This window comes from Tachyglossus aculeatus, chromosome 6 (assembly GCF_015852505.1).
Source record: "Tachyglossus aculeatus isolate mTacAcu1 chromosome 6, mTacAcu1.pri, whole genome shotgun sequence".
NCBI lineage: Eukaryota > Metazoa > Chordata > Mammalia > Monotremata > Tachyglossidae > Tachyglossus > Tachyglossus aculeatus.
The window spans coordinates 35,128,321-35,151,777 of record NC_052071.1 but is presented as its reverse complement, the minus strand read 5'-3'; the positions used below and the strand labels follow the sequence as shown (position 1 = coordinate 35,151,777).

At 41.9% G+C, this 23,457-nt stretch overlaps 1 protein-coding gene across 1 annotated transcript in view; it reads right to left on the bottom strand.

The window, feature by feature from the left end:
* LOC119929977 (synaptonemal complex central element protein 1-like) overlaps positions 1 to 22,135 on the bottom strand; it is a 32,366-nt gene extending 10,231 nt beyond the window's left edge. Inside the window, exons 1-9 of the mRNA XM_038748374.1 lie at positions 22,004 to 22,135; positions 19,293 to 19,355; positions 15,993 to 16,052; positions 13,279 to 13,353; positions 10,561 to 10,608; positions 9,021 to 9,075; positions 6,089 to 6,178; positions 2,227 to 2,290; positions 422 to 488 (exon numbers count right to left, since the gene is read on the bottom strand). Of these exons, the coding sequence (XP_038604302.1) occupies positions 422 to 488; positions 2,227 to 2,290; positions 6,089 to 6,178; positions 9,021 to 9,075; positions 10,561 to 10,608; positions 13,279 to 13,353; positions 15,993 to 16,052; positions 19,293 to 19,355; positions 22,004 to 22,064 (583 nt within the window). The 5' untranslated portion in view covers positions 22,065 to 22,135. The remainder of the gene's footprint in view (positions 1 to 421; positions 489 to 2,226; positions 2,291 to 6,088; positions 6,179 to 9,020; positions 9,076 to 10,560; positions 10,609 to 13,278; positions 13,354 to 15,992; positions 16,053 to 19,292; positions 19,356 to 22,003) is intronic.
* Between the last annotated feature and the right edge of the window lie 1,322 nt (positions 22,136 to 23,457).

Below are 23,457 nucleotides of genomic sequence, written 5' to 3'. Positions count from 1 at the left end.
GCAGGCTCTCCACTAATTTGTCAGGCAAATTTTATGCCTTCTGGCAGTTTCAGAAAGTTCTTCCTTTCGGGGCAGTGTCAGAGCCTTGGATATAATGCAATAATGCTGCACAATTTTTTGGAGGTTGCAGGAGGGAGGTGGGGAATCAATCAATGTGAGTTAATAATTATGCAAAGAATATTCATTGCTGTTCTAGTCCTATTCCTTGAGTTGGGTCACTCTTTCTACTTGTTGAACATCAGATGTGCTGAAGGGTCCTATTGTGGCTGTTGACCTCCCACATCTCCAAAGAAGATAATCCCTCTTTTAGCCTAGTCAGAGAGTTCTTGTTCTTAAAAGACTTCTTGGCTAGGAGATTTACGGACCCTTTACGGTTTACAGTTTGCACCAAATTCAACAGAGCCCCTTCACCAAACCTTACCTTCATTTAGTAAGCGTTTTTTGCTGTCCTCAATGTTACTAATCTCTCTGGCCAGACTTTCTGAAGTCTGAAAAATGAGAGAAAGGCACAAAGCTCAGATCAAATTCAACTAGCCACCCTTTGATACTAACAGGGCCTAAAATCTTCACTTGCAGATCTTTAGAGTCCAGCCTGAGGTGTTCTGACAGCTTCCATTCCTTTCTCTCCACTTTCTGAGTTGCCCTTACAAATTTTGGGGGCAGAATTCAGTTTCATTCAACCCCGGCCTCCAACAAGAACTGAAAGTTCCTAAATAGGGATGAAAAAAAAAACCCCAAATTATGTCTTCTGACCCCCTAGGTCTTCAAAGCTTGTCAAGCTCTCTAAGATCCTTTCTGTTTGTTCCTGTCCCTTTTAAATTATCATTATTATTATTATGGTACTTATTAAGCGCTTACTGTGTGCCAAGCACGGTTTTAAGCACTGGGATAGATACAAGGTAATAAGGTTGTCCCACATTGGGCTCACAAGCAGCGTGGCTTAGTGGAAAGAGCACGGGCTTGGGAGTCAGAGGTCATGGGTTCTAATCCCAGCTCCACCACTTACCAGCTGTGTGACTTTGGGCAAGTCACTTAACTTCTCTGTGCCTCAGTTACCTCATCTGTAAAATGGGGATTAAGACTGTGAGCCCCACATGGGACAACCTGATCACCTTGTATCCTCCCCAGCGCTTAGAACTGTGCTTTGCACATAATAAGTGCTTAATAAATGCCATTATTATTATTATTATTATTTACAGCTGAAGTAACTGAGGCCTAGAGAAGTTAAGTGACTTGTCCAAAGTCACACAGCTGACAAGTGGCGGAGCCAGGATTAGAACCCACTACCTCTGACTCCCAAGCCCGTGCTCTTTCCGCTAAGCCACGCTGCTTCTTGAAATTTTATGTTTTTTAGATGATTAAGGGAATGTAGAAACTTCCTTAGGAGGAAAATCTGAAAGAGGACTCTTTGCTCTGGAAAGGCGCAGGCTGAGAGAGGATAGGATTGAAGTTTCCAAACTCCCGCAGGGTTTGGACATAGCAGACGAACCATAAACCCTAACACCGGAATAAGAGCATATCCATTAAGACTGAGGGAAGTACGGTGAAAATAAAGAAAAGGAAATGATTCTTCAACTGTGGGTGGTAGACATATGGAGTACGTCACTTTAGGAAGCTTTGCAGACAGCAATTTAGGAATGTGGAGGGAAAAAGTTAGACATGCTATATAGAATATCTCTAACAGCATCAGTGTCAAAGAAGACAAGCATGCTGATACCACAGTGGGAGACAAAACATTAGTTGGTCTCAATAAAATCATTTTTGTGCTTTTATGTTCCAATACTTTTATGTTAGGTCACTAAACGAGTAAGGCACAGTTGTAACTAGAATATACCCTTCTCCCCACATCCAGTCAGCTACCAACCCAGGGCTTTACCCACAAGAAAAAAGTAGGCCATCAAAGAAGAAGCCTGGCCTGTACACTGAAATCACGAAAACAAAGCCAGCTCCAAATATTCCTTTGAGGTAAGAATACTATTGGAGATTCACTTTGTGAGAATAGGAAGGCAATGTAATTCATAATGAGCATGTGTGTCTTTAGGACAGAAAAAACTTGTGTTCCAATACTGAGATCAGTAAAAGAGCTGCATGACTAAGTAACAGGCAGGATTCCTCGTTTTGGATATTGAAAATACAAACTATATCGTTTCTGCTGTTAGGAATGCTCACTAAATAGTGCCTAATATTAAGGCCTTCTCTTTTTGGTTCAATTCATCTTAACCTTACGTGGAACTCCCAAAGGCTCTTGTGCTTCTCCATCATCTCTTCCAGCTGCTGATCAAATTCCATCCTAGAAGCCAAAAATCACACACTGAAATTGGAGGTAGCTTCCAATTTCCCTGAGAAAAAAATCTGCATTGTATGCCAAGGCCAGCCAGTCAGATGCGAGGCTAGCCAGGTTTTGGGGTGCTGCCCGCCATACATACTTCTTTCACAATTCTCAATTGTAGGTGAACTGCTTTCATTCAGCTTGCCTTGCCTGACACAAGACCTCCACAAAGTGAACTGTAGCATCTGCACCCCCAGTGTCATTCTGGGCATGTGCTGTTCCCATTTTGGGGAAAGCATGACTACCGTGCCAATAAACTACCACAGCATTATCCATCACAGGCCCAGGGGATTTTACTGGATCACTGGCCCATGAACCCTTCAATCTGGCCCCCTCCCAAAGAGCTCCCAGTTCCACATCAGGGAAGGGAAAAGGGATCAACTTTGGAGGATGGGAAATTCATTTTGGTTCCCAACCCCTTCCCTAAATTAATGAGCCCTTCCTTACATAAGGCTTTTTGGCTTTCTATTTCCAATCCTGCTCTCAAAATGGTGCTAAAGGTAAAATGGAGGTCCAGTTGTGAGTTTTGGGGAGCACCTGCCAGTTAGACTCCCAAAGAATAAAGCTTATCGATTGCTTGATTGTTCCCCTGGAGTGCAACGTAACCCCATAACGCCATAACACCAGCTCCGTCTGGCCAGGGCTGTTTTTAGAAGGAACAGGTGGCAAAGTGGGTTTAAAGACAGGGAGTGTGGGCTGCTGAGACACCTGCAACTCTGAGGGAAAAGGCTCTGGGCAAATGTCTAGGTGGTCCTTTTCATGAAATGGGACTGTTTGGAGAACTATGGTCATATTTGGAAAAAACTAGGACCTGAGGGCTGCAATGGCTGATAGCTGCCCCACTCCATGTCCTCCTGAACTGAGACTGGGAAAAATCTCCTTCCCTTACTGGTAGTTGTGATGTAGTCCACTTAAAGCAGTGGGTTGAAAGCCAGAAACCAGGGTAGAGATGCATCCTAGTATACCAGTATTTGTAAACATCCATCCTAGTGTCCTAGCTTTTAACACTGCAATACAATGGACTGCCTGTTGTGCTTGCCATGGTAAAGGAACTGACAAAAATGCAGTGTGTAACAAGAAGTCATGAAAGGAGGCATTCAATAATGGAGGTTTTACACACACACACCACACACAGACACACACACACCACACACAAATACACACCCTCCCCACCCCCCTCTTTTTCCAAGAGCCTCCACCAGATCCAACCACTTCCAACCCTAATTCTGGCCCGGCCTGAGCTAAATCCATAGGCTGTGGGTCCTGTGTAGGGTGGTTATTCGTCTCATTTTGTAGGGGCATTTCAGTTTTCAATTGTCCGGTTCCTACTCCTGGGAGGAACGTGGCATACTGGAAAAGCCCAGGTCTGGATACCAGAAGACCTAGGTTCTAATCTCAGTTCTGCCTCTTGCCTACTATATGAGCTTTGGCAAGTCAATTAACTTCTCTGGGCTTCAGTTTCCTCATCTGTAAAGTGCGTATTCAATATCTGTTCTTCCGCTTACTATGAGCTCTTTGTGGGACACAGACTGTGTATCTTGTGTACAAGATAATCAGTATCTACCCCGAAGTATAGTACAGTGCTTGATACATAGTAGGAAAGCATTTAAAAACCACAGTTATTATTATCCTCATACGAAACTGGGCACTTTCAAGTTTGACCTTTACATTGTCGGTACCACACCTCCCTCGGCACAGCTCCGGCAGCTGATTGTGCCCACTCTTTTTTACCTCCCTGAATGCATATTCACCCCCTCGCTCTCTGAAGGCTCCTTCCATTCTGTTTTCATCATGCACAAGTCTCCCCATCCAAAAAAAAAACCCCACTTTTGACCCTACTGCACATTCAGTTATCACCCCATCTCCCCACCTCCTGTCTGAACTTCTTACGCGGGTGGTTTACCCCAACAGTCCCCACTCCTTCTCCTCCAACTTCCTCCTTGACCCTCCGAGGGACAGGGACCATGTCTAAGTCTCACTGTGCAGTCTTTCCCAGCACTTAGTTCAGTGCTCTGCACACAGTCAGCGCTCAATAAATACGATTGAATGATGAATGAATGCTCTGCATACAGCTTCCACCCCCTTCTCTACATTGAAATGACATTCCCTGCAAGCTCACCAATGACCTCCTTTTCACCAAAACTGACTCTACTCCATTCTAATCCTTCTCAAACATTCATCTGCCTTTGACATAATACACTTTATAATGCAAGAAGGAGCCATTAGTAAACTGTTATCCCTCTATGTTAGAGACTGACAAGATCTTTTTATCCTTCCTCTTGACTGTTCTGCACACAGAAAGTGCTCAAAAAAAAAATACCATTTACTATTGACCGAAAGGAAAAAAAGACAGACCCTGATTGAGTTTTCAGTATTCTAACATTAATTTTGGTCTTAGCATTAAGAAAGGCTTTGCAAATCAGTCACAATATGAAATTTTAGAAGGTTTTTTTTTTCTTGATGGTATTTAAGTGCTTGAGGTTTCAGTATTCTAACATTAATTTTGGTCTTAGCATTAGAAAGGTTTTGCAAATCAGTCACAATATGAAATTTAGGAAGGGTTTTTTTTTTCTTTATGGTATTTGTTAAGTGCTTACTATGTGCCAGGCACTGTATTAAGTGCTGGGGTAGATGCAAAATAATCAGATTAGATCCATGTCCCACATGGGGTTCAAAGTCTTAACCCCCATTTTAAAGATGAGGTAACTTGAAGAGAGGTTAAGTGACTTGCCCAAGGTCACACAGCAGACTAGTGGTGAAGCTGGGATTAGAACCCAGGTCCTCTGACTCCCAAGCCTGTGCTCTTTTCACTAGGCCGCCTGCTTCTCTTTTGCTGTCCAATTGCAAAAACAACATTAACATCATGAAATCAAGTGCTGGCCAAAACGGGAGGAGTTCTCTGGTCTGCTGTAACTATAATTATTGATAAAGCAGTGTAAATTGTTAAAGCTTTGTATTAATTCATGCTCTTGCCCTCAGCATATCAGGTCATAGTGTCACATTTATACTGGTGGCTTCACTTGTAGGAACATGGGATGAAAGCTTGCCCGCTCGACCACCAGTGAGGACACTGTCTTGGAGACTTCTGAAAAGGTAGTTTAAATGGGCTTTTCTCATCCCATGGAATATTCAGTTCTTTCACAATGTATGTTTCTTCTATGTATTCTGTCTAGAACAACATTAGGAAAATTAGGGGACAATAACCTAGAAACATGAGCCTGGAGATATGGAGCACCATAATATTAAAACAAATGGTTTATATGCACGTGAGCATGCCCAGTCAAGGTGAGTTCTATATGTATATATGTATATATATATATATATATGTATATATATATATATATATATATATATATATATGTGAGTTGTATATATGTATATATGGTTGTACATATTTATTACTCTATTTATTTATTTATTTATTTTACTTGTACATTTCTATCCTATTTATTTTATTTTGTTGGTATGTTTGGTTCTGTTCTCTGTCTCCCCCTTTTAGACTGTGAGCCCACTGTTGGGTAGGGACTGTCTCTATGTGTTGCCAATTTGTACTTCCCAAGCACTTGGTACAGTGCTCTGCACATAGTAAGCGCTCAATAAATACGATTGATTGATTCTACAGCACACATTTTCCTTAGTGCCACATTTATGCAAGAACACAACCCCCAGGTCACAGGAGGACTTGGTGTGCACCTCTATCCCTGCTTATCTTCCCTATCTTCCCATGCATTATTTCTTATTAAGCAAAATGACACTTACCTCTGCTTCCTTTGTTTCAGTTTCTCCTCTTGGATCTTGGATGTGAGGTCTTCTATTCTCTGTTTGCAACCCTGAGAGACTTCCTGTTGCCTAGAAAAACAAACCAACCAGGGGAACATTGCCTTCTTAGCTATTAAACATCCTATATCTTGATCCAGCTCTAATCTTTAGGTCAACACAGAAAACCATGTAATATGTGAGGAGGAAGTCCTCTTCACACCAGGTAATCAACTGCATTTATTGGGTTCTTACTGGGTGCTTATTGTGTGCAGAGCACTGTACTAAGTGCTTGGCAGAGTACAATATAACAAAGTTGGTAAACAATAAATACCATTGATGATGACGACTATGGCATCAGCCCCTTTGCAGACTTCCCGCCTCTTCCTTCTCTAGTCCATACTTCGTGCAGCTGTCAGAATCACTTTTCTAAAATATAATGCTGTAAACACTTCTCCAATCTTCAGAAATCCCTACTGGTCGCCCATTTTCCTTCAGAGCAAGCAGAAACTCCTGACTATTGGCTTTAAGGCACTTAATCAGCTCTCTCCTTAACACTATCAATCAATCAATCGTATTTATTGAGCGCTTACTGTGTGCTGAGCACTGTACTAAGCGCTTGGGAAGTACAAGTTGGCAACATCTAGAGACGGTCCCTACCCAACAGTGGGCTCACAGTCTAGAAGGGGGAGACAGAGAGCAAAACCAAACATATTAACAAAATAAAATAAATAGAATAGATATGTACAAGTAAAATAAATAAATACATAGAGTAATAAATCTGTACAAACATATATACACATATACAGGTGCTGTGGGGAAGAGAAGGAGGTAAGACGGGGGATGGAGAGGGGGATGAGGGGAAAGACTGTGAGCCCCCCCGTGGGACAGCCTGATCACCTTGTAACCTCCCCAGCGCTTAGAACAGTGCTTTGCACATAGTAAGCGCTTAATAAATGCCATCATCATCATCACCACCCCAGATGCCATCGCGCTACTATCCTCATTCTTCTCCCACTACAACCCAACATGCATGCTTTTGCTCCTCTCAAGCCAATTTACTCATTGTGCCTTGTTCTTGCCTCTCTTGCTCTCACAATCTCGCTCACACCCACTCCTCTACCTGAACCTCCCTCTCCCATCACATCCAGTGGATCACTAGTGCCCTCCTCTCCAAAGTCCTTTAAAATGCATATCTCCTCCAGGAGGACTTCCCTGATTAATCTTTTATCTTCCCAGCCAATTTTCACCCCTTTGCCCCTTCCACACTTCCTCCTCAACTAAGCACTTGGACACTTAACCCCTGCCCCATAATACCTCAGTACATATTTTTAATCTCTGTTGCTTCCCCCTACCTATAATTTATCTTAATGTCCATCTTTCCCAACTTGAGGGCAGATGATATGTCTACTAATTCTACTGTAATCCATCAATTGCATTTACTGAGCCCTTACTTTGTGAGAAGTACAATTCTAAGCACTTAGGAGAATATAATAGGGTTGGCACTCTCTAAGCGCTTAATATAGTGCTCTGTGCAGAGTAAGCATTCAAACACTAATCGTTAATCGATCCACAGCAGCTGGGTTTTGGTTTGAGTGGAAGCTGTAATTCAATAAATCTATGGAGGGCACTGGATCACAGAAAAGTTCTCTTAGCCTATTATATTCCTCCTGAAAGCTGAAACGTCTACAGAAAGAAAACATGATTAAATAGCCAGGATTTATGTTTTCAATTATTTCACTGATAAACGGGAAACGGACAGCAAAAGAACTAAGAGGCAGTAGGTTAATCAGCAATTACTTCTGACTAGAGAAGCAGCAAGGCCTGGTGGATAGACCACAAGCCTCAGAGTCAAAGGGACCTTCGTTCTAATCCTGACTTTATCAGCTTTGGGGAAGTCACTGAACTTCTCTGTGCCTCAGTTATCTCATCTGTAAAACGGGGACTAGGACTGAAAACCCCATGTGGGTCAGGGGCTGTATCCAACCTGATTAGCGTGTATCTACCCCAGTGCTTGAAGCAGTATCGGGCACATAGTAAGCACTTAACAAATACTATAAAAAACTATCAGAGAACAAATATTTCCTTCCTTAGAATTCTGATGATTTGTCAGGATCAGTATTGCTGTGTCTGCATACGCCAACTGAAATAAAGTGCTTTGGCAAAGGTGGAACAATTTTCACTTTAGAGTAGCATCCGCACCTATCCATGCTTCTTATGCAACTTGTGACTAATACGTTCTGTCTAGCCTATGTAATTGTCTCCATCAGCAGAACCTATTGCTTTATCCCTTATCACTCAATGTTCTCTGTCTTATTAGGTCCTTCAAATAAGGGGCTGTCTACCCCTTTTCACTCTCTCCTTACCCTATTCCTCAGGCATAGCATCACCTATGAAATTGAATCCACATCCCCAAAGCACTTAGGTAATCACTCCACTCCACCCCCTCAGCATTTAGGCACATATTCTCATACTAGGCTGTTTCCACTACCTGTGTGTTTTTTAATACTTGAAAATGCAACTTTATGACTGTCTCCCTGCCACCCCCTAGACCGTAAAATCCTTGAGGACAGGGATCTTGTATACTTACTTTATGTACTCCTCTTAGTGCTTAGTAAATGTTCTGTCCACAGTAAACAATCAACAAATACCACTGATTTACTGATTGATTTTTTTTTCCCCAAATTAAAAACCACTTAAACCAGTCCCTTGCTCTTAATGTAATTTTGGCTAAATTTTACACACAAGTGGAATGGTACTGTAAAACACATGGAAAAATGGAATTGCCAATAATACCATTTTTATTATTGCCTGATATGACTGTCATGCCAATCAACACTTATTATCTTTGATAATTCTGAATTGTTTGACCATTCTTATGATTTAAAAAAAATCTTTTGTTAACAATGAAACAGGATACGGCTTAAAGTTTTACCTCTCGGCTTCGGCTTGTTTCTCTTCACACTGCAATCTTAGCATCATCAGGGTTTCTTTGGGAGGATTTGAACAGGGAATTATCGGTCAGGTGATTTTTCAAAATTCATCTGCTTTATACTGCTCTCCATAAGCAAAACTGCACCAAGCACGGTACTTCAATCACCTGACCTGGAGCTCTGTAAAGCTGAGTTCACTTTTTATTGCCTTTTCACAGAATGTAACGCAAGAATTAAGCAAAAGATACATATATAATCTTAATGGGACATTACTAAAATTAAATCATACACAGTCATATTTAAAAATCTTGCGTGACTACTAAAATAACAGTGATGGTATTGGTTAAGCGCTTACTGTATGTCAAGCACTGTACTAAGCCCTGGGGGAGATACAAGGTAATCAGGTTGAACACAGACCAAGTCCCCTGGGGGGCTCACAGTGTAAGAGGGAGGGATAACATATTAAATCCCCATTTTAAAGATGAGGTAACTGAGGCCTAGAGAAGTTAAGGACCTTGGCCAAAGTCACCCTGAAGGTAAGTGAAAGAACCTAGGTTCTCTATCTCCCAGGCCCTGGCATAGTTTTAAACAGATAAATTTTGTTGAACCTATTATCTCTTAAGAGTGGGGTAAATTACATTGTAACAACAAAGGATTGATTTTTAAATGTCCAAAGGAATATCCAAATTCATAACGTCTTCTATTTGCTTACCTTTGAATTTCAATATCCCAAGGCAAACGACTGGGGCCAGTTTTGTTCTCACTTATTTTGTTACTCAACAGCACATTCAGAATTCTTGCATACCATCACACTACAGGCTATTTTATGTTGGCATCAAGAAAATCTTCCGAATTACAACACTGACTTTTCTAAACAAGTACATGTTTATCCGAGGAGACTCAATGGAGGAAGTAAAAAGCATGAACAGTGCTCATTCTTCCGAAATTTATCTGACATTTATAAAAATGTGACGTCTACTGCTTTTGAAAAATCCACACTGTGGACCAGAAAGAATAAGGTGGCATTTAAAGTAGTAAATCCCCATTTTACTGCATATTCCTCAAAAGTAAAAAAAAAGAATATAAATCATATAACTTCCTTTAATTGTCTAGGTACTTGAGGGTAAAGAATAGGACCCTTTAATTTTTTTTTCTTTAAAATGACAAAAATACTATTTAAAATGCTCAAAAAGATGTTCCTGGCACGCACACAAACACACACACACACAAAAGGGACAAAACGCTGATTTGTCTTTTGCCAATAACTGCCTTGCTTATAGTAACAGCTGGCTAGACTGTATCTTCATATTCTGTGGATCAATGTCAATTCTCACAGGAGTCCTTAATTAAATCCCATCCACCACCAGCAATTTTAGGACAGCCGTCCTCAATTACCAATAATGAGAGTTCTCTAATACATGGGTCTTAACAGTCATTCATTAAAAAAACAAGTCACACTCATCAATGCAGAAACCAAGTTCTGCTAATCACCAGTGAGATTTCCAAAGCCAAAGAATGAACAGCATGTTCAAGTTACTGTACCTTGCTTTTGGTTTAAAATTTCCTCCAGGTGAGCCTTCTCGGCATTCACTGTGAAAGAGAAACCACCCGATTCTGTGTCATTTTCCCAAACTCATTTTATGTTTTTCATTTTCCCAAACTCATTTTATGTTTTAAGGTTCGGGAGATGTAAAATTCAAAATGCCACCTGAACAATATTTAGAGGTACCGTGTCACATCAGCAAGGTTACCAGGTGTTGCTGCCCTTCCCCACGAGCTATACCTAGCAAGCTCCCAGTTGGAACTGGTGACAAAGTCATAATACTTTCTGAAGGACGTCTTCAAAGCTACAAATCACTTTCTAATATTTGCTTGTTGATCACATATAAACGCAAATTGTTTGTTTACGGATCATTTCAGCTCCACCCAGATGTACTTTTAGTACTGTCATTTTTGGATACCATAACAGGCTGCATCAAAAACCCCAAGAGCAGAGGATTCTGGAACTCAGGAGCTCATCTGATTATCCCACTCCGTCAGCCAATTTAGCACTCACTCATGTGTCACCTGTTTATTTACTATATAATTGCTTACTTTTGATCATTTATATCTCTTCTACTGCTCTTTTACCAACTGGGTATTTGGCAAATTGTGTCCACTTGTCTCCCCAACGACTGTAAACTCCCTGAAAGGTCTGTCTTTTACTTCAATTTTGATTTCCAAGTATCTAGCACAGTGCTGTGCAGCCGCAGGAGTGCTAAAGATGCTGTTAATCATAATGAAGTCACTTTTGAATTTTATTCCTGTCTCCTAAAGGGTTAACCAGCCCTCCCAATTAAAATCACCTGCAAATCAGATGAGCACGGTCTTAATTCTTTTGTCGAGATTCTCAGTGAAGGTAATGAATAGAATCTGTTCCCAGAAATGAACCCCATGAAACATCATTCAATCCACACTCCTGGGTTTGGGACTAAACCCCAGGGAAGCAGCGTGGCTCAATGGAAAGAGCACGGACTTTGGAGTCAGAGGTCATGGGTTCAAATCCCGGCTCCGCCACTTGTCAGCTGTGTGACTTTGGGCAAGTCACTTCACTTCTCTGGGCCTCAGTTCCCTCATCTGTAAAATGGGGATTAAGACTGTGAGCCCCCTTGGGACAACCTGATCACCTTGTAACCTCCCCAGCGCTTAGAACAGTGCCTTGCACATAGTAAGCACTTAATAAATGCCATGATTATTATTATTATAAACCTCTGAATGCAACTCTGAAGTCAGCTATGCCCATATCTGATAGAGAATGGTAAAGACTACTTTCCAAGATTTTTTTTAAGACTTTTGTTAAGTGCTTACTACGTACACTGTACCAAGCACTGGGGTAGATACGGGTTAATCAGGTTAGACACAGTCCACGTCCCCCATGGGGCTCACATTATTAATCCCCATTTTTCAGATGAGGTAACTGAAGCACAGAGAAGTGACTTGCCCATGGTCACACAGCAGACAAGTGGCAGAGCTGGGATTAGAACTCGGGTCCTTCTGACATCCAGGCCTGTCCTCTATCCACTATGCCACACTGCTTCCCTCTGCCAGATTGCCAGAAGGATACAAGATGAGATGGAATCAAGTAAAACAGAAGTTTAGGTAGTTTATTTATATTGCTTCTGCCTTGCCTGCATAGCTTATTATTCTCTTAAAGAAGCTTAGATTTGCCTAGCATGATTGGTTTCCAAAAAATAACACTGACTGTTCCTTGGCATATTTTGCTTTTGTAAGTGGTTGCCAACTGATTCTTAGATCATTTGTCTTAATGCTCTCTAAGATGACCAACTGGTAATTATTAAAGATGAACAGATTTGCCTTTTTCCAAACCTCAGGAGTTTCCTATCTTCCAATGGTCTTCAAAAATAATAGTCAGTGGTTCGGTATTAACAGTCTTCACTTTTGTACCATATGATGCTTGTCATCATGCCCTGTTGTTTAAATGCATCCACGTTTTTCGAAATCTTTCTACTGTTTCTTCCAACAATCTAATTTGATTTCCCAGCCTTCTTTCCCAAGGAAGACTTAATTCTGCTTAGCTAACTCTTCATTTTGTTCATTTTTGAAAAGACGGAAAAGCAGGGAAAAATTAAAATTCTATCTTTTTCACAGTACTTTGTTATTAGTTTTCCTAACCTTCCTAAGGTAGGTGAGGGTTGATGGCAGGGGTGTATAACAAATTCACAGGCCCTTACGCATATACTTTTGCCTAATTATATAATATATTGCTACTTTTTATGTCTCAGCTCCTTTTCAGTCTTCTCCTTTATAAATTATCCCACCATTTGTAATTTTCTTTAGTGAATTAGGCTAATTTTCAATTCTCTAGCCCTAATATTTCCATCCCTTCACACCCCTTGATTTAGCCAATTTAGTAATCTTGTTTCCTTTGCTTTCCTCTTAACTGGGGGATGTTATATTTTGTAAATGGTATTTGTTAAGCTCTTACTATGTGTCAAGCATGGTTCTAAGCACTGGGGCTGAGGAAACTGAGGCACAGAGCAGTGACTTGCCTAAAGTCACACAGTATGCAATTGGTAGAGCCAGGATTAGAATCCAGATCCTTCTGAATCCCAGACCTGTGCTCTCTCCACTGGGCCACACTGCTTCTCATGCTGTTTAATCATATACCATGCAGATTTAGGTAGAATAAATTTTTTTAAATCTTAAAAATCTCAGTAATGGGATCCAAATGGTATTGAAAATTGCAAAATTATTACTTACAGTCATCAAGTTCTCTCTGCAGTGCTTCACTATGGGCCCTGGTCTTGAGGAGGTCTTCATTTGCATTCTTCCTGACTAGAAAAAAAATCAAATAGCTCACAGTCTTAATCCCCATTTTACAGATGAGGTAACTGAGGCATAGAGAAGTTAAGTGACCTGCCCAAAGCCACACAGCTGACTGGAGACTTCATACTTCAAGATATCGTATTTCCTTTAGTTCAAAGTAGGATGGGATAGAATGGAGTAGTGGGGAGTATGAAGAGAAGAAAAGGACAAGAAAGGAAAACAAAGAGAGGAAGGAGAAGCAGATCTAGTTAGAGAAACAAGCATTAAATCTTAATTCCCATTTTATAGATGAGGTAACTGAGGCACAGAGAAGTTAAGTTACTTGCCCAAAGTCACACAGCAGACTTGTCCAAAATATGTTTACACTTCAATAGGGGAAAATACAGAAAGGCTTCTTTTTTTAATTAATAATAATAATAGTGATGGTGGCATTTGTTAAGCCTTACTAAATGCCGAGCACTGTTCTAAGCGCTGGGGGAGATACAAGGTAATCAGGTTGTCCCACGTGGGGCTCACAGTCTTAATCCCCATTTTACAGATGAGGTAACTGAGGCACACACAGAGAAATTAAGTGACTGGCCCAAAGTCACACAGCAGAAAAGTGGCAGAGTCAGGATTAAAACCCAGATCCTCTGACTCCCAGTGCTCTTTCCATTAGGCCAGCATATGCTTCTCCAGCATATTTTCAGCAACTTTGCACCACCTATGTGCTTAAATACTCAAAATCCCCAGTAGCACTTAGGTATGCAAATTATACTCTCCATTATTTCCTCCTATCTGTAATTGATTTTAATGCCTACCTCCCTAAATAGAGTGTAAGTCCTTGAGGACAGGGATCATGTCTACTAATTCTAATTCTATTAATGCTTAGCAACTACAGCACACAGTAAGTATATTCAGTAGAATAGATTGGTAAACTTACCCAAACATCCTTGATGAAATGGCAGGATTTGAAAAGAAAGAGCAGCAGCCAAGTACAGTCATTACTGAATCCCCAGAGTTTCCCAATGCAGCTGTCTGGCATGAAGTCAGGAGAAAGTCTCTCTGAAGCCAACAGAGACTGAAAAGAGCAGTGGGAATTCTGGGGAGCTGCAGCCAGTTTTTTAAATTTTCTGAAAAATGGTATTTATTAAGCATTTACTATGTGCCAGGCACTGTACTAAGCACTGGGGATAGATACAAGCTAATGAGGTTGGACATGGCCCAAATCCCACACGGGCTTTACGAGGTAACTGGGGCACAGAGAAGTTGAGTGATGGGGCGGAGTCAGGATTAGAACTCAGGTCCTTCTGATTCCCACTGATTCCCAATTCTGATTGCTCTATCCCCTAAGCCACGCTGCTTGCCTTGTTTTCCTCCTGCTGTAATTTCGCTCTCTGCTGTTTGGTTCCACACTCCCCCCCCCCCAGTTCCCCATGGGTTCCTTCTCTTGACATTTCCATTCTAACCAAAAGCAAAACTTTTCTGGTTGTATGGCTGGAACAGGAAGAGCAATGTGTGACAGTCCCATCTAATGTAGTATGAATAGGGGGAGGTCACTGGAGATAAAGGATCTGACAGGCTGAACCAGAACCAGGCTATACAGGCCACAGGTCCAGAGCCTCTAGACTGTAAACTCGTTGTGAGCAGGGAATGTGTCTTTTTATTGTTATAGTGTACTCTCCCAAGCACTTTGTACAGTCGTTCGCACACAGTAAGCGTTCAATGAATACGACAGAATGAATGAATAAATGAATGAGCAGTCAGAGCAGCTGACCTGGTGGGCTCCAGGGAGACATTTCCTCCCCTCTCAAATCCACCAGCTCTCCCTCTCTTCAAAGTCCTAAAAAACTGCCTTCTCCAATAAACCCTTCCCGATTAATTCCCACCTCCCCAAATCAAATCTGTGCAACCACCATCTGTACCATTTATGCACTTACTCCCATCCTGGGGACGCATGTATTGATATGGTGTACATATATGTGTGTACATATACATACAACACTCAGTAAATACTATTGAGACATGCATTTATTTATTCATCTATTTCATCCTTCCATACTCTTACCACACTACTGGTTACCTTCTTCCTAGTCCCACCATTTGTAAATAATTATTATCTCCCTTTTTGTCCTATTAGACTTTAAGGCTATTGAGGGCAGGAACCATGTCTTTTATTTCTAGGCATTTTCCCAAATGACCCAAAGCCAGGTAACAGGAGAGCGAGGAGGGAAAGTTGCCTCTCTTTTAATATTAATTTTTTCACCAATTTCCGTGTCCTCGCATTAGATTAGTATGGGAAAGGGAAACTTCTGGGAAAACACAGTTGGGCACAAGAGGATCAGGCGAGGGAATGAGGATGACTCAGTGCAAACCATCACAACCACCAAAGAAACTCAAATACATGATCTGCTCTCAGTAAAGTGTACTTTTACCCCCTTATAATTATTGTTGCCTTAGCAATGCCATTTCTGAATGGCTAGGATCCACAAAAGATGAACAACTGAATTTTCATAAACAAAGTGCAAGTTTGCAGAGATTCTCTCACATTCACACTCATATAGTCTCACTGTTCGAATGAAAGTATGACTCTATATTTAGAAATTACAACTAAAGAAAAAAGCTAATTTTAAAATTAATGCTGTAGTCTTTTTGTTCTTCCACCTCACCTTGCTGTAAATCCTTAATCTTGGTTATCAGGTCTTCAATTCTGGGTTCCAAAGTTCCTGCTACAGAAAGAAAGAGAGATTTAACATTTCTGTTAGGTTATCATGCTGTTCATATGATGAAAGTTAAAAGTGGCATAAAATAACTAGCAGAATTAAATATTCAGAATAGGCAGCTTCATTCAGCGCAAGCCTCCAAAACACTACTAAAACACTAATAACAATAAGCATCTTAATTTCCAGATGAAATGAGAAAAGGAAATTGAATGTTTCTGGTGGGCCTTAATTAGTTATTACTTTAATATTATGAATATTATCCATTGTTCTGGAGAGTTTGTATGTATTGGGAGCTTCTTGAGATCAGGGACCATGTCTGCTAATTTACACTGTATTTTTACTAAGAGCCTAGTATAGTGTTTTGCTCATTACCCTTATTATTGGTCCAGTGGACAGAGTACTCTTCTGGGAATTAAGAACTCTAGCTGGCTGTGTCTGGCTAATTTCATTCAATTCAATCATATTTATTGAGCGCTTACTGTGTACAGAGCTTAATGTGGGCAAAGACCACACATGGACTTCACAATATGCAGCTGTCTTGTCGCTTCCATGCCCCAGTGACAATCTGAATGGCAGAGATAGGAAAGAGTTCCTGGTGCTGAGCAAACTACTAGCACTATAATCAATTCCTTTGCACAGGGTCTCAGCCCCAAAGGACTGGGGCTCATCTGTCTTTCCTGATACGAGATTCCATCACATAGCCTATTGTGGAAACCTTAATAAAGACAATGAAGAAGGGATTCTGCTTGAAGGCAGAACTGGGACTAGAACCCCCAAATCCCAACTCAAGGACCTGTCTCTCCTCTTTCTCTTTTCCTTTTCCTCTCTCTCCTGTCCCCAGCCTCCTCAGGGCCTTGTCCCTAATGCCCCGCCGTTACTCCTGGTTCAAAGAAAGAGGGGGAGAAAAACGCAGGGAAGGGAGAAAATCAGAAGGGGTCAGAGGAAGCAAAGAGGGGATAGTCTGTGTCGCATTTCTCCCTCCCCAACCCCCTCACCATTATTCTCTCTCTCTCTGAGGTACAGTCACAATCCCTGCTGCTACTCTTTTGATCATTACTGTAAGGTCACTGCTATTGCCTAGACCACTACACCCTAAGGCCAAATAGAAAGCAACGCTGAAAGGCAGCAGGAAGGACGGCTGTGCTGTTACCCAAAGCTACAGCAGCAAACACCATGGCTACTACTGCCCCGACTTCAGCTGCGTGTGTTGCCAATGATGGTTGCCATAACCTAGCAGGCAACACGGTTGCCATGGTCCGGACTGCCAAGACTCAGCTGCGGAGAAAGAGGAGAAGAAGGAGTCTGGGCAGCCTTTCCTCTACTTGCTGCTGCTCCTGGTCCCCTCTCGCCACCTCACTCCAACACAGAACCCCGTTTTTTCAGGCACTGGACGAGTCACCCCAACTCATGACTAGTTCACCCACTGGGGACGGGATGGCCATTTTACTAAAGAGCCCACATCTTTCATAACCACCTGTTTCTTCTTCCTAATAACAGTAGTTTCTACACCCTTAATGCAAAATTGAACGTAAAAATAATAATAAATCTTGACTCCCCCTGCTGGTATACTCTCTGGTTCAGTAACTGCAGAAATCGATAGGAAAATAAAGGGTCCAAACTAAAAACAGTATAAAAGCTCCTAGGAATCATTGTAGTTATTTGGGGATAAAGGATAAATTTACAAAACTGTCAATTTTATGGTGTTAATACTGCCTTCTAACATTTTTCATAGAAGGATGGCTCTGAACTTTTTAAAATCTCTTGACATACAGCACTATGCAAGGCATACCAAGTACACTGATCCCTGTAGGCGCATATTCTAATTTAAGCATACACTTTTTCTGTAAATAACTGCAGAAAGGAACTTTTGCACTCTACAAAGTAATTGTCCAAGAACATGAAATTTATTTCTTCCTGACTCCTCTACTAGACTATAAATTTGGGGGAAATGTGACTGCCAAAGCATTATTTTTTGGGGACAGAATATAAGTAGTTTAAGGCTGAAAAGGCATGATTACACCCAGTTTAACTGTTACGTGCCATAATGAAAATCCAATTCCAGGTGGGCTCTCTCACACTGTGTACACTTCTTTTTTTAAACAAAATTAGAAAAATAGGGTACTTTTGCAAATTGACCAATAACATTTTGTGTAAATCAATAAAAAATACAAGAACAAATTAAACTATCCAACTCACCTGATAATATTTTCTTACACCAAAAGTATCAAATATATGGGGCCCCAAAAAAATTGATTCCACTACAACACAAGAATCCCTAACATTTGTCACAGAGAGATGCCTATGTACTTTAATTCCCCTTCCCCCAAGCACACTTGGGCAGTACAAAGCAAATTTAGGTTTTGGATAGTTGATGTCACAATTCCGATTAAAACACTGTGAACATATGCTGAAAGCAGTCAAAATGATGGGTGCTTTTGGCACGATATTCCAAAGATATAGTCTTGAGATGTTTGGCATAGAACAACTCCTATTACCAGTAATAAAAGAATAGAGTATACCTTGAGCAGGGGAGTTTCTGGATTTTTAGAGCTAGAAAGGAGCTTGGAGGTAAGTATTTCTGGTTTTCCCTCCTATCTGTAAATCACTGAGGGGATGACACTAATTTAACAGGCATAATATTGACAGCATGTCAATGTTTTACAAAATACTTTGATTTTTACATAATAGGTACTAAAACAAGGTGTTGGTCTAGTTAATAGTTCTCAATATTTAGATATGATGATTTTTTTCATAATAATAATAATGATGGTATTTATCAAGCACTTACTATGTACCAAGCGCTGTTTTAAGAGCTGGGGTAGATACAAGGTGATCAGGTTGTCCCACGTGGGGCTCACAATCTTAATCCCCATTTTACAGATTTAGTAACTGAGGCACAGAGAAGTTAAGTGACTTGCCCAAAGTCACACAGCTGATAAGTGGCAGATGGGGATTGGAACCCACGATCTCTGACTCCCAAGCCCGGGCTCTTTCCACTAAGCCACACATTACATACCTACTCCTTTTCTACCATGCTATATCAATTTTTAAATTCCTTCTGAATTTATCTATTTTTCAAATTTATATTTTCATGTTTTGGTGTCCATCATATATTCTTCTTGCTCTAAAAACGTGTCATTTGCTGCCATCTGCAATTTACTATTGCCTCACAACACTTCATTGAGAACAACTTTTATTATTTACTCAATCCTATTTTATCTATGTAGATTATCTATCTACAGGTACCTTTCTGCAATTTTTCCACTAACATCACCAGGTCCTCCGCCTCCACTTTATATTCAGTGTGCTCTGCCAAACGAGAAGAAAAGAAACTTTCAGGAGCTATTCACTGATTTTACCTCATAAAAAGAAGATTCAACCCTGTTAATGGGCCGGTTTTCCAAACTACCATGCCGGAAAAAACAAGATAATTAGCTAATGACTCTTCCTCAATGCTGGGGTTGGTATGTTAATTAACTAATCCTTGAGCCCCTATTGTGTGCCCAGCACTGTATGGAGCGGTTAAGTGCCCTGAAGGAGTTTACAGTCTAGCTGGAGAAAAAGGGCAATAAAGCAAATTACAGGTCGGACAAAGAAGCTCTTTTCCAAATAATCTCAATGCTCTGGTCCTGCCTGAATGTCCACCATGGCCGGATTCAAATCTTGGCCAAATGTAAGGAGACTAAATTGACCCATAAAAGGACATTACAGGCCTAGGGATTAACACTTTATTCATTCATTCAATCGTATTGAGTGCTTACTGTGTGCAGAGCACTGTACTAAGCGCTTGAGTACCTTGTCCACACAAACTAAGAAGTCAGGCTTCTGTTGGAGGGTAAAAAGGCTGAATTAAGTATTATAATAACAATAATGTTGGTATTTGTTAAGCGCTTACTATGTGCCAAGCACCGTTCTGAGCGCTGGGGGGGAATACAAGGTAATCAAGGCTGTCCCACGTGGGGCTCACAGTCTTAATCCCCATTTTACAGATGAGGGAACTGAGGCCCAGAGAAGTTAAGTGACAATGGGGCCGGCTTGGATCAATTGGGCCTCTCGCTACGACTTTTCAAATCACTTCACCATAGTTCACCATACCTCCCCGGCGTTTAGAACAGTGCTTGGCACATAGTAAGCGCTTTATAAATGCCATTATTTTTATAGTTTTAAAAATGCACAGCCTGTGTTAATAATAATAATGATGATGATGGTATTTGTTAAGCACTTCCTATGTGCCAAGCACTGTTCTAAGCGCTGGGGGTGGGGGGGGAATACAAGGTAATCAAGGCTGTCCCACGTGGGGCTCATAGTCTTAATCCCGGCTCTGCCAATTGTCAGATGGGTGACTTTGGGCAAGTCACTTAATTTCTCTGGGCCTCAGTTCCCTCATCTGTAAAATGGGAATTAAGACTGTGAGCCCCCTGTGGGACAACCTTATCAGCTTGTAACCTCCCCAGCGCTTAGAACAGTGCTTTGCACATAGTAAGCGCTTAACAAATGCCATTATTATTATTATTATTATTATTATTATTATTAATCCCCATTTTACAGATGAGGGAACTGAGGCCGAGAAGTTAAGTGACTATGGGGCCGGTTTGGATCAACTGAGCCTCTCGCTACGACTTTTCAAATGGCTTCACCATAGTTCACCATGCCTCCCCAGAGCTTAGAAAAGTGCTTTGCACATAGTAAGCACTTTATAAATGCCATCATTATTATGATTATAGTTTAAAAAATGCATGGCCTGTATTAATAATAATAATGATGATGATGGTATTTGTTAAGCGCTTACTATGTGCCAAGCACTGTTCTAAGTGCTGGGGCGGGGGGAGGAATACAAGGTAATTAAGGCTGGCCCACGTGGGGCTCACAGTCTTAATCCCCATTTTACAGATGAGGGAACTGAGGCCCAGAGAAGTTAAGTGACTATGGGGCCGGTTTGGGTCAACTGGGCCTCTCACTACGATTTTTCAAATCACTTCACCATAGTTCACCATGCCTCCCCAGAGTTTAGAACAGTGCTTTGCATATAGTAAGCACTTTATAAATGCCATCATTATTATAGTTTAAAAAATGCATGGCCTGTATTAATACTAATAATGATGATGGTGGTATTTGTTAAGCGCTTACTATGTGCCAAGCACTGTTCTAAGCGCTGGGGGTGGGTGGGGGGGAATACAAGGTAATCAAGGCTGTCCCACATGGGGCTCACAGTCTTAATCCCCATTTTACAGATGAGGGAACTGAGGCCCAGAGAAGTGAAGTGACTATGGGGCCGGTTTGGATCAACTGGGCCTCTCGCTACGACTTTTCAAATCGCTTCACCATAGTTCACCATGCTTCCCCAGAGCTTAGAACAGTCCTTTGCACCTAGTAAGCACTTTATAAATGCCATCATTATTATGATTATAGTTTTAAAAAATGCACGGCCTGTATTAATAATAATAATAATGATGATGATGATGGTATTTGTTAAGCACTTACTATGTGCCAAGCACTGTTCTAAGCACTGGGGGGGGGGGGAATGCAAGGTAATGAAGGCTGTCCCACGTGGGGCTCACAGTCTTAATCCCCATTTTACAGATGAGGGAACTGAGGCCCAGAGAAGTGAAGTGACTATGGGGCCGGTTTGGATCAACTGGGCCTCTCGCTACGACTTTTCAAATCGCTTCATCCTAGTTCACCATGCTTCCCCAGAGCTTAGAACAGTCCTTTGCATATAGTAAGCACTTTATAAATGCCATCATTATTATGATTATAGTTAAAAATGGCACGGCCTGTATGAATAATAATAATAATAATGATGTTGTTAAGCGCTTACTATGTGCCAAGCACTGTTCTCAGCGTGGGGCTCACGGTCCCCATTTTACGGATGAGGCACAGAGAAGTCAAGTGCCTTGCCCAAAGTCACGCAGCTAACACGCCACTGTGTTGTGTTTGCGGGTAACGGCGGCCATTACCCGTGGCCTTCTGCCTCATCCCGAGGCCACCCCTTTCGTCCTGTTGATTTTTTTCCATCATTCCGCCATGGAGGGGCAAATCTGGGCCCTGGAAAATGGGTTTTCCTTACGCCGAGCGATGAGGCGGGCGCTGAGGGAAGCTTCCCCTCAGCGTCGGTCGGGGAGGGCGAGGCCTCCTCCCTGATTTTCCCGCGCTTTTCCCCAACCGACGAACCAGCCAATCAGACGCTAGCTTCCCCGCGCGCGCTCGACCGTTGGGCGCTCACGTGGGAGGGAGGCCCTGAGGCGATGGCGGCGGCGGCCTTCCTCCCCGCCTGAGGCGGTGCTCGATTGATCCCGCTTTTCCCCTCCCGCATCGGCCCGTGGAACTGAAATAATAATAATAATAATAGCATTTATTAAGCGCTTACTATGTACAAAGCAATCAATCGTATTTATGGAGCGCTTACTGCGTGCAGAGCACTGTACTAAGCGCTTGGGAAGTCCAAGTTGGCCACATATAGAGACAGTCCCTACCCAACAGTGGGCTCACAGTCTAAAAGGGGGAGACCGAGAAAGCACTGTACTAAGCGCTGGGAAGGTTACAAAGTGATCAGGTTGCCCCCCCCCCCCCCCCCCCCCCCGGGGGGGGCTCACAGTCTTCATCCCCATTTTACAGATGAGGGAACTGAGGTCCAGAGAAGTTAACATATCAATCAATCCATCAATCGTATTAATTGAGCGCTTACTGTGCACAGAGCACTGGACTAAGCGCTTGGGAAGTACAAGCTGGCAATGTATAGAGACAGTCCCTACCCAACAGTGGGCTCATCTAGTCTATTTATTTTATTTTGTTAGTATGTTTGGTTTTGTTCTCTGTCTCCCCCTTCTAGACTGTGAGCCCGCTGTTGGGTCGGGGCCGTCTCTATGTGTTGCCGACTTGGACTTCCCAAGCGCTTAGTACAGTGCTCTGCACACAGTAAGCGCTCAATAAATACTATTGATTGATTGATTGATTGAGCCGGGGTTTGAACCCATGACCTCTGACTCCAAAGCCCGGGCTCTTTCCACTGAGCCGCGCTGCCATGCCTCCCTGCCCCCAAATTTCTCCTCGCCATAATAATAGAGAAGAATTGTGGCTCAGTGGAACGATCCTGGGCTTTGGAGCCAGAGGTCATGGGTTCAAATCCCGGCTCTGCCAATTGTCAGCTGTGTGACTTTGGGCAAGTCACTTCACTTCTTTGTGCCTCAGTTCCCTCATCTGTATGTTTGGTTTTGTTCTCTGTCTCTCCCTTCTAGACTGTGAGCCCACTGTTGGGTAGGGACTGTCTCTATATATTGCCAACTTGTACTTCCCAATCACTTAGTACAGTGCTCTGCACACAGTAAGCGCTCAATAAATACGATTGATTGACTGATTGATTAAAATGGGAATTAAGACTGTGAGCCCCACGTTGGACAACCTGATTACCTTA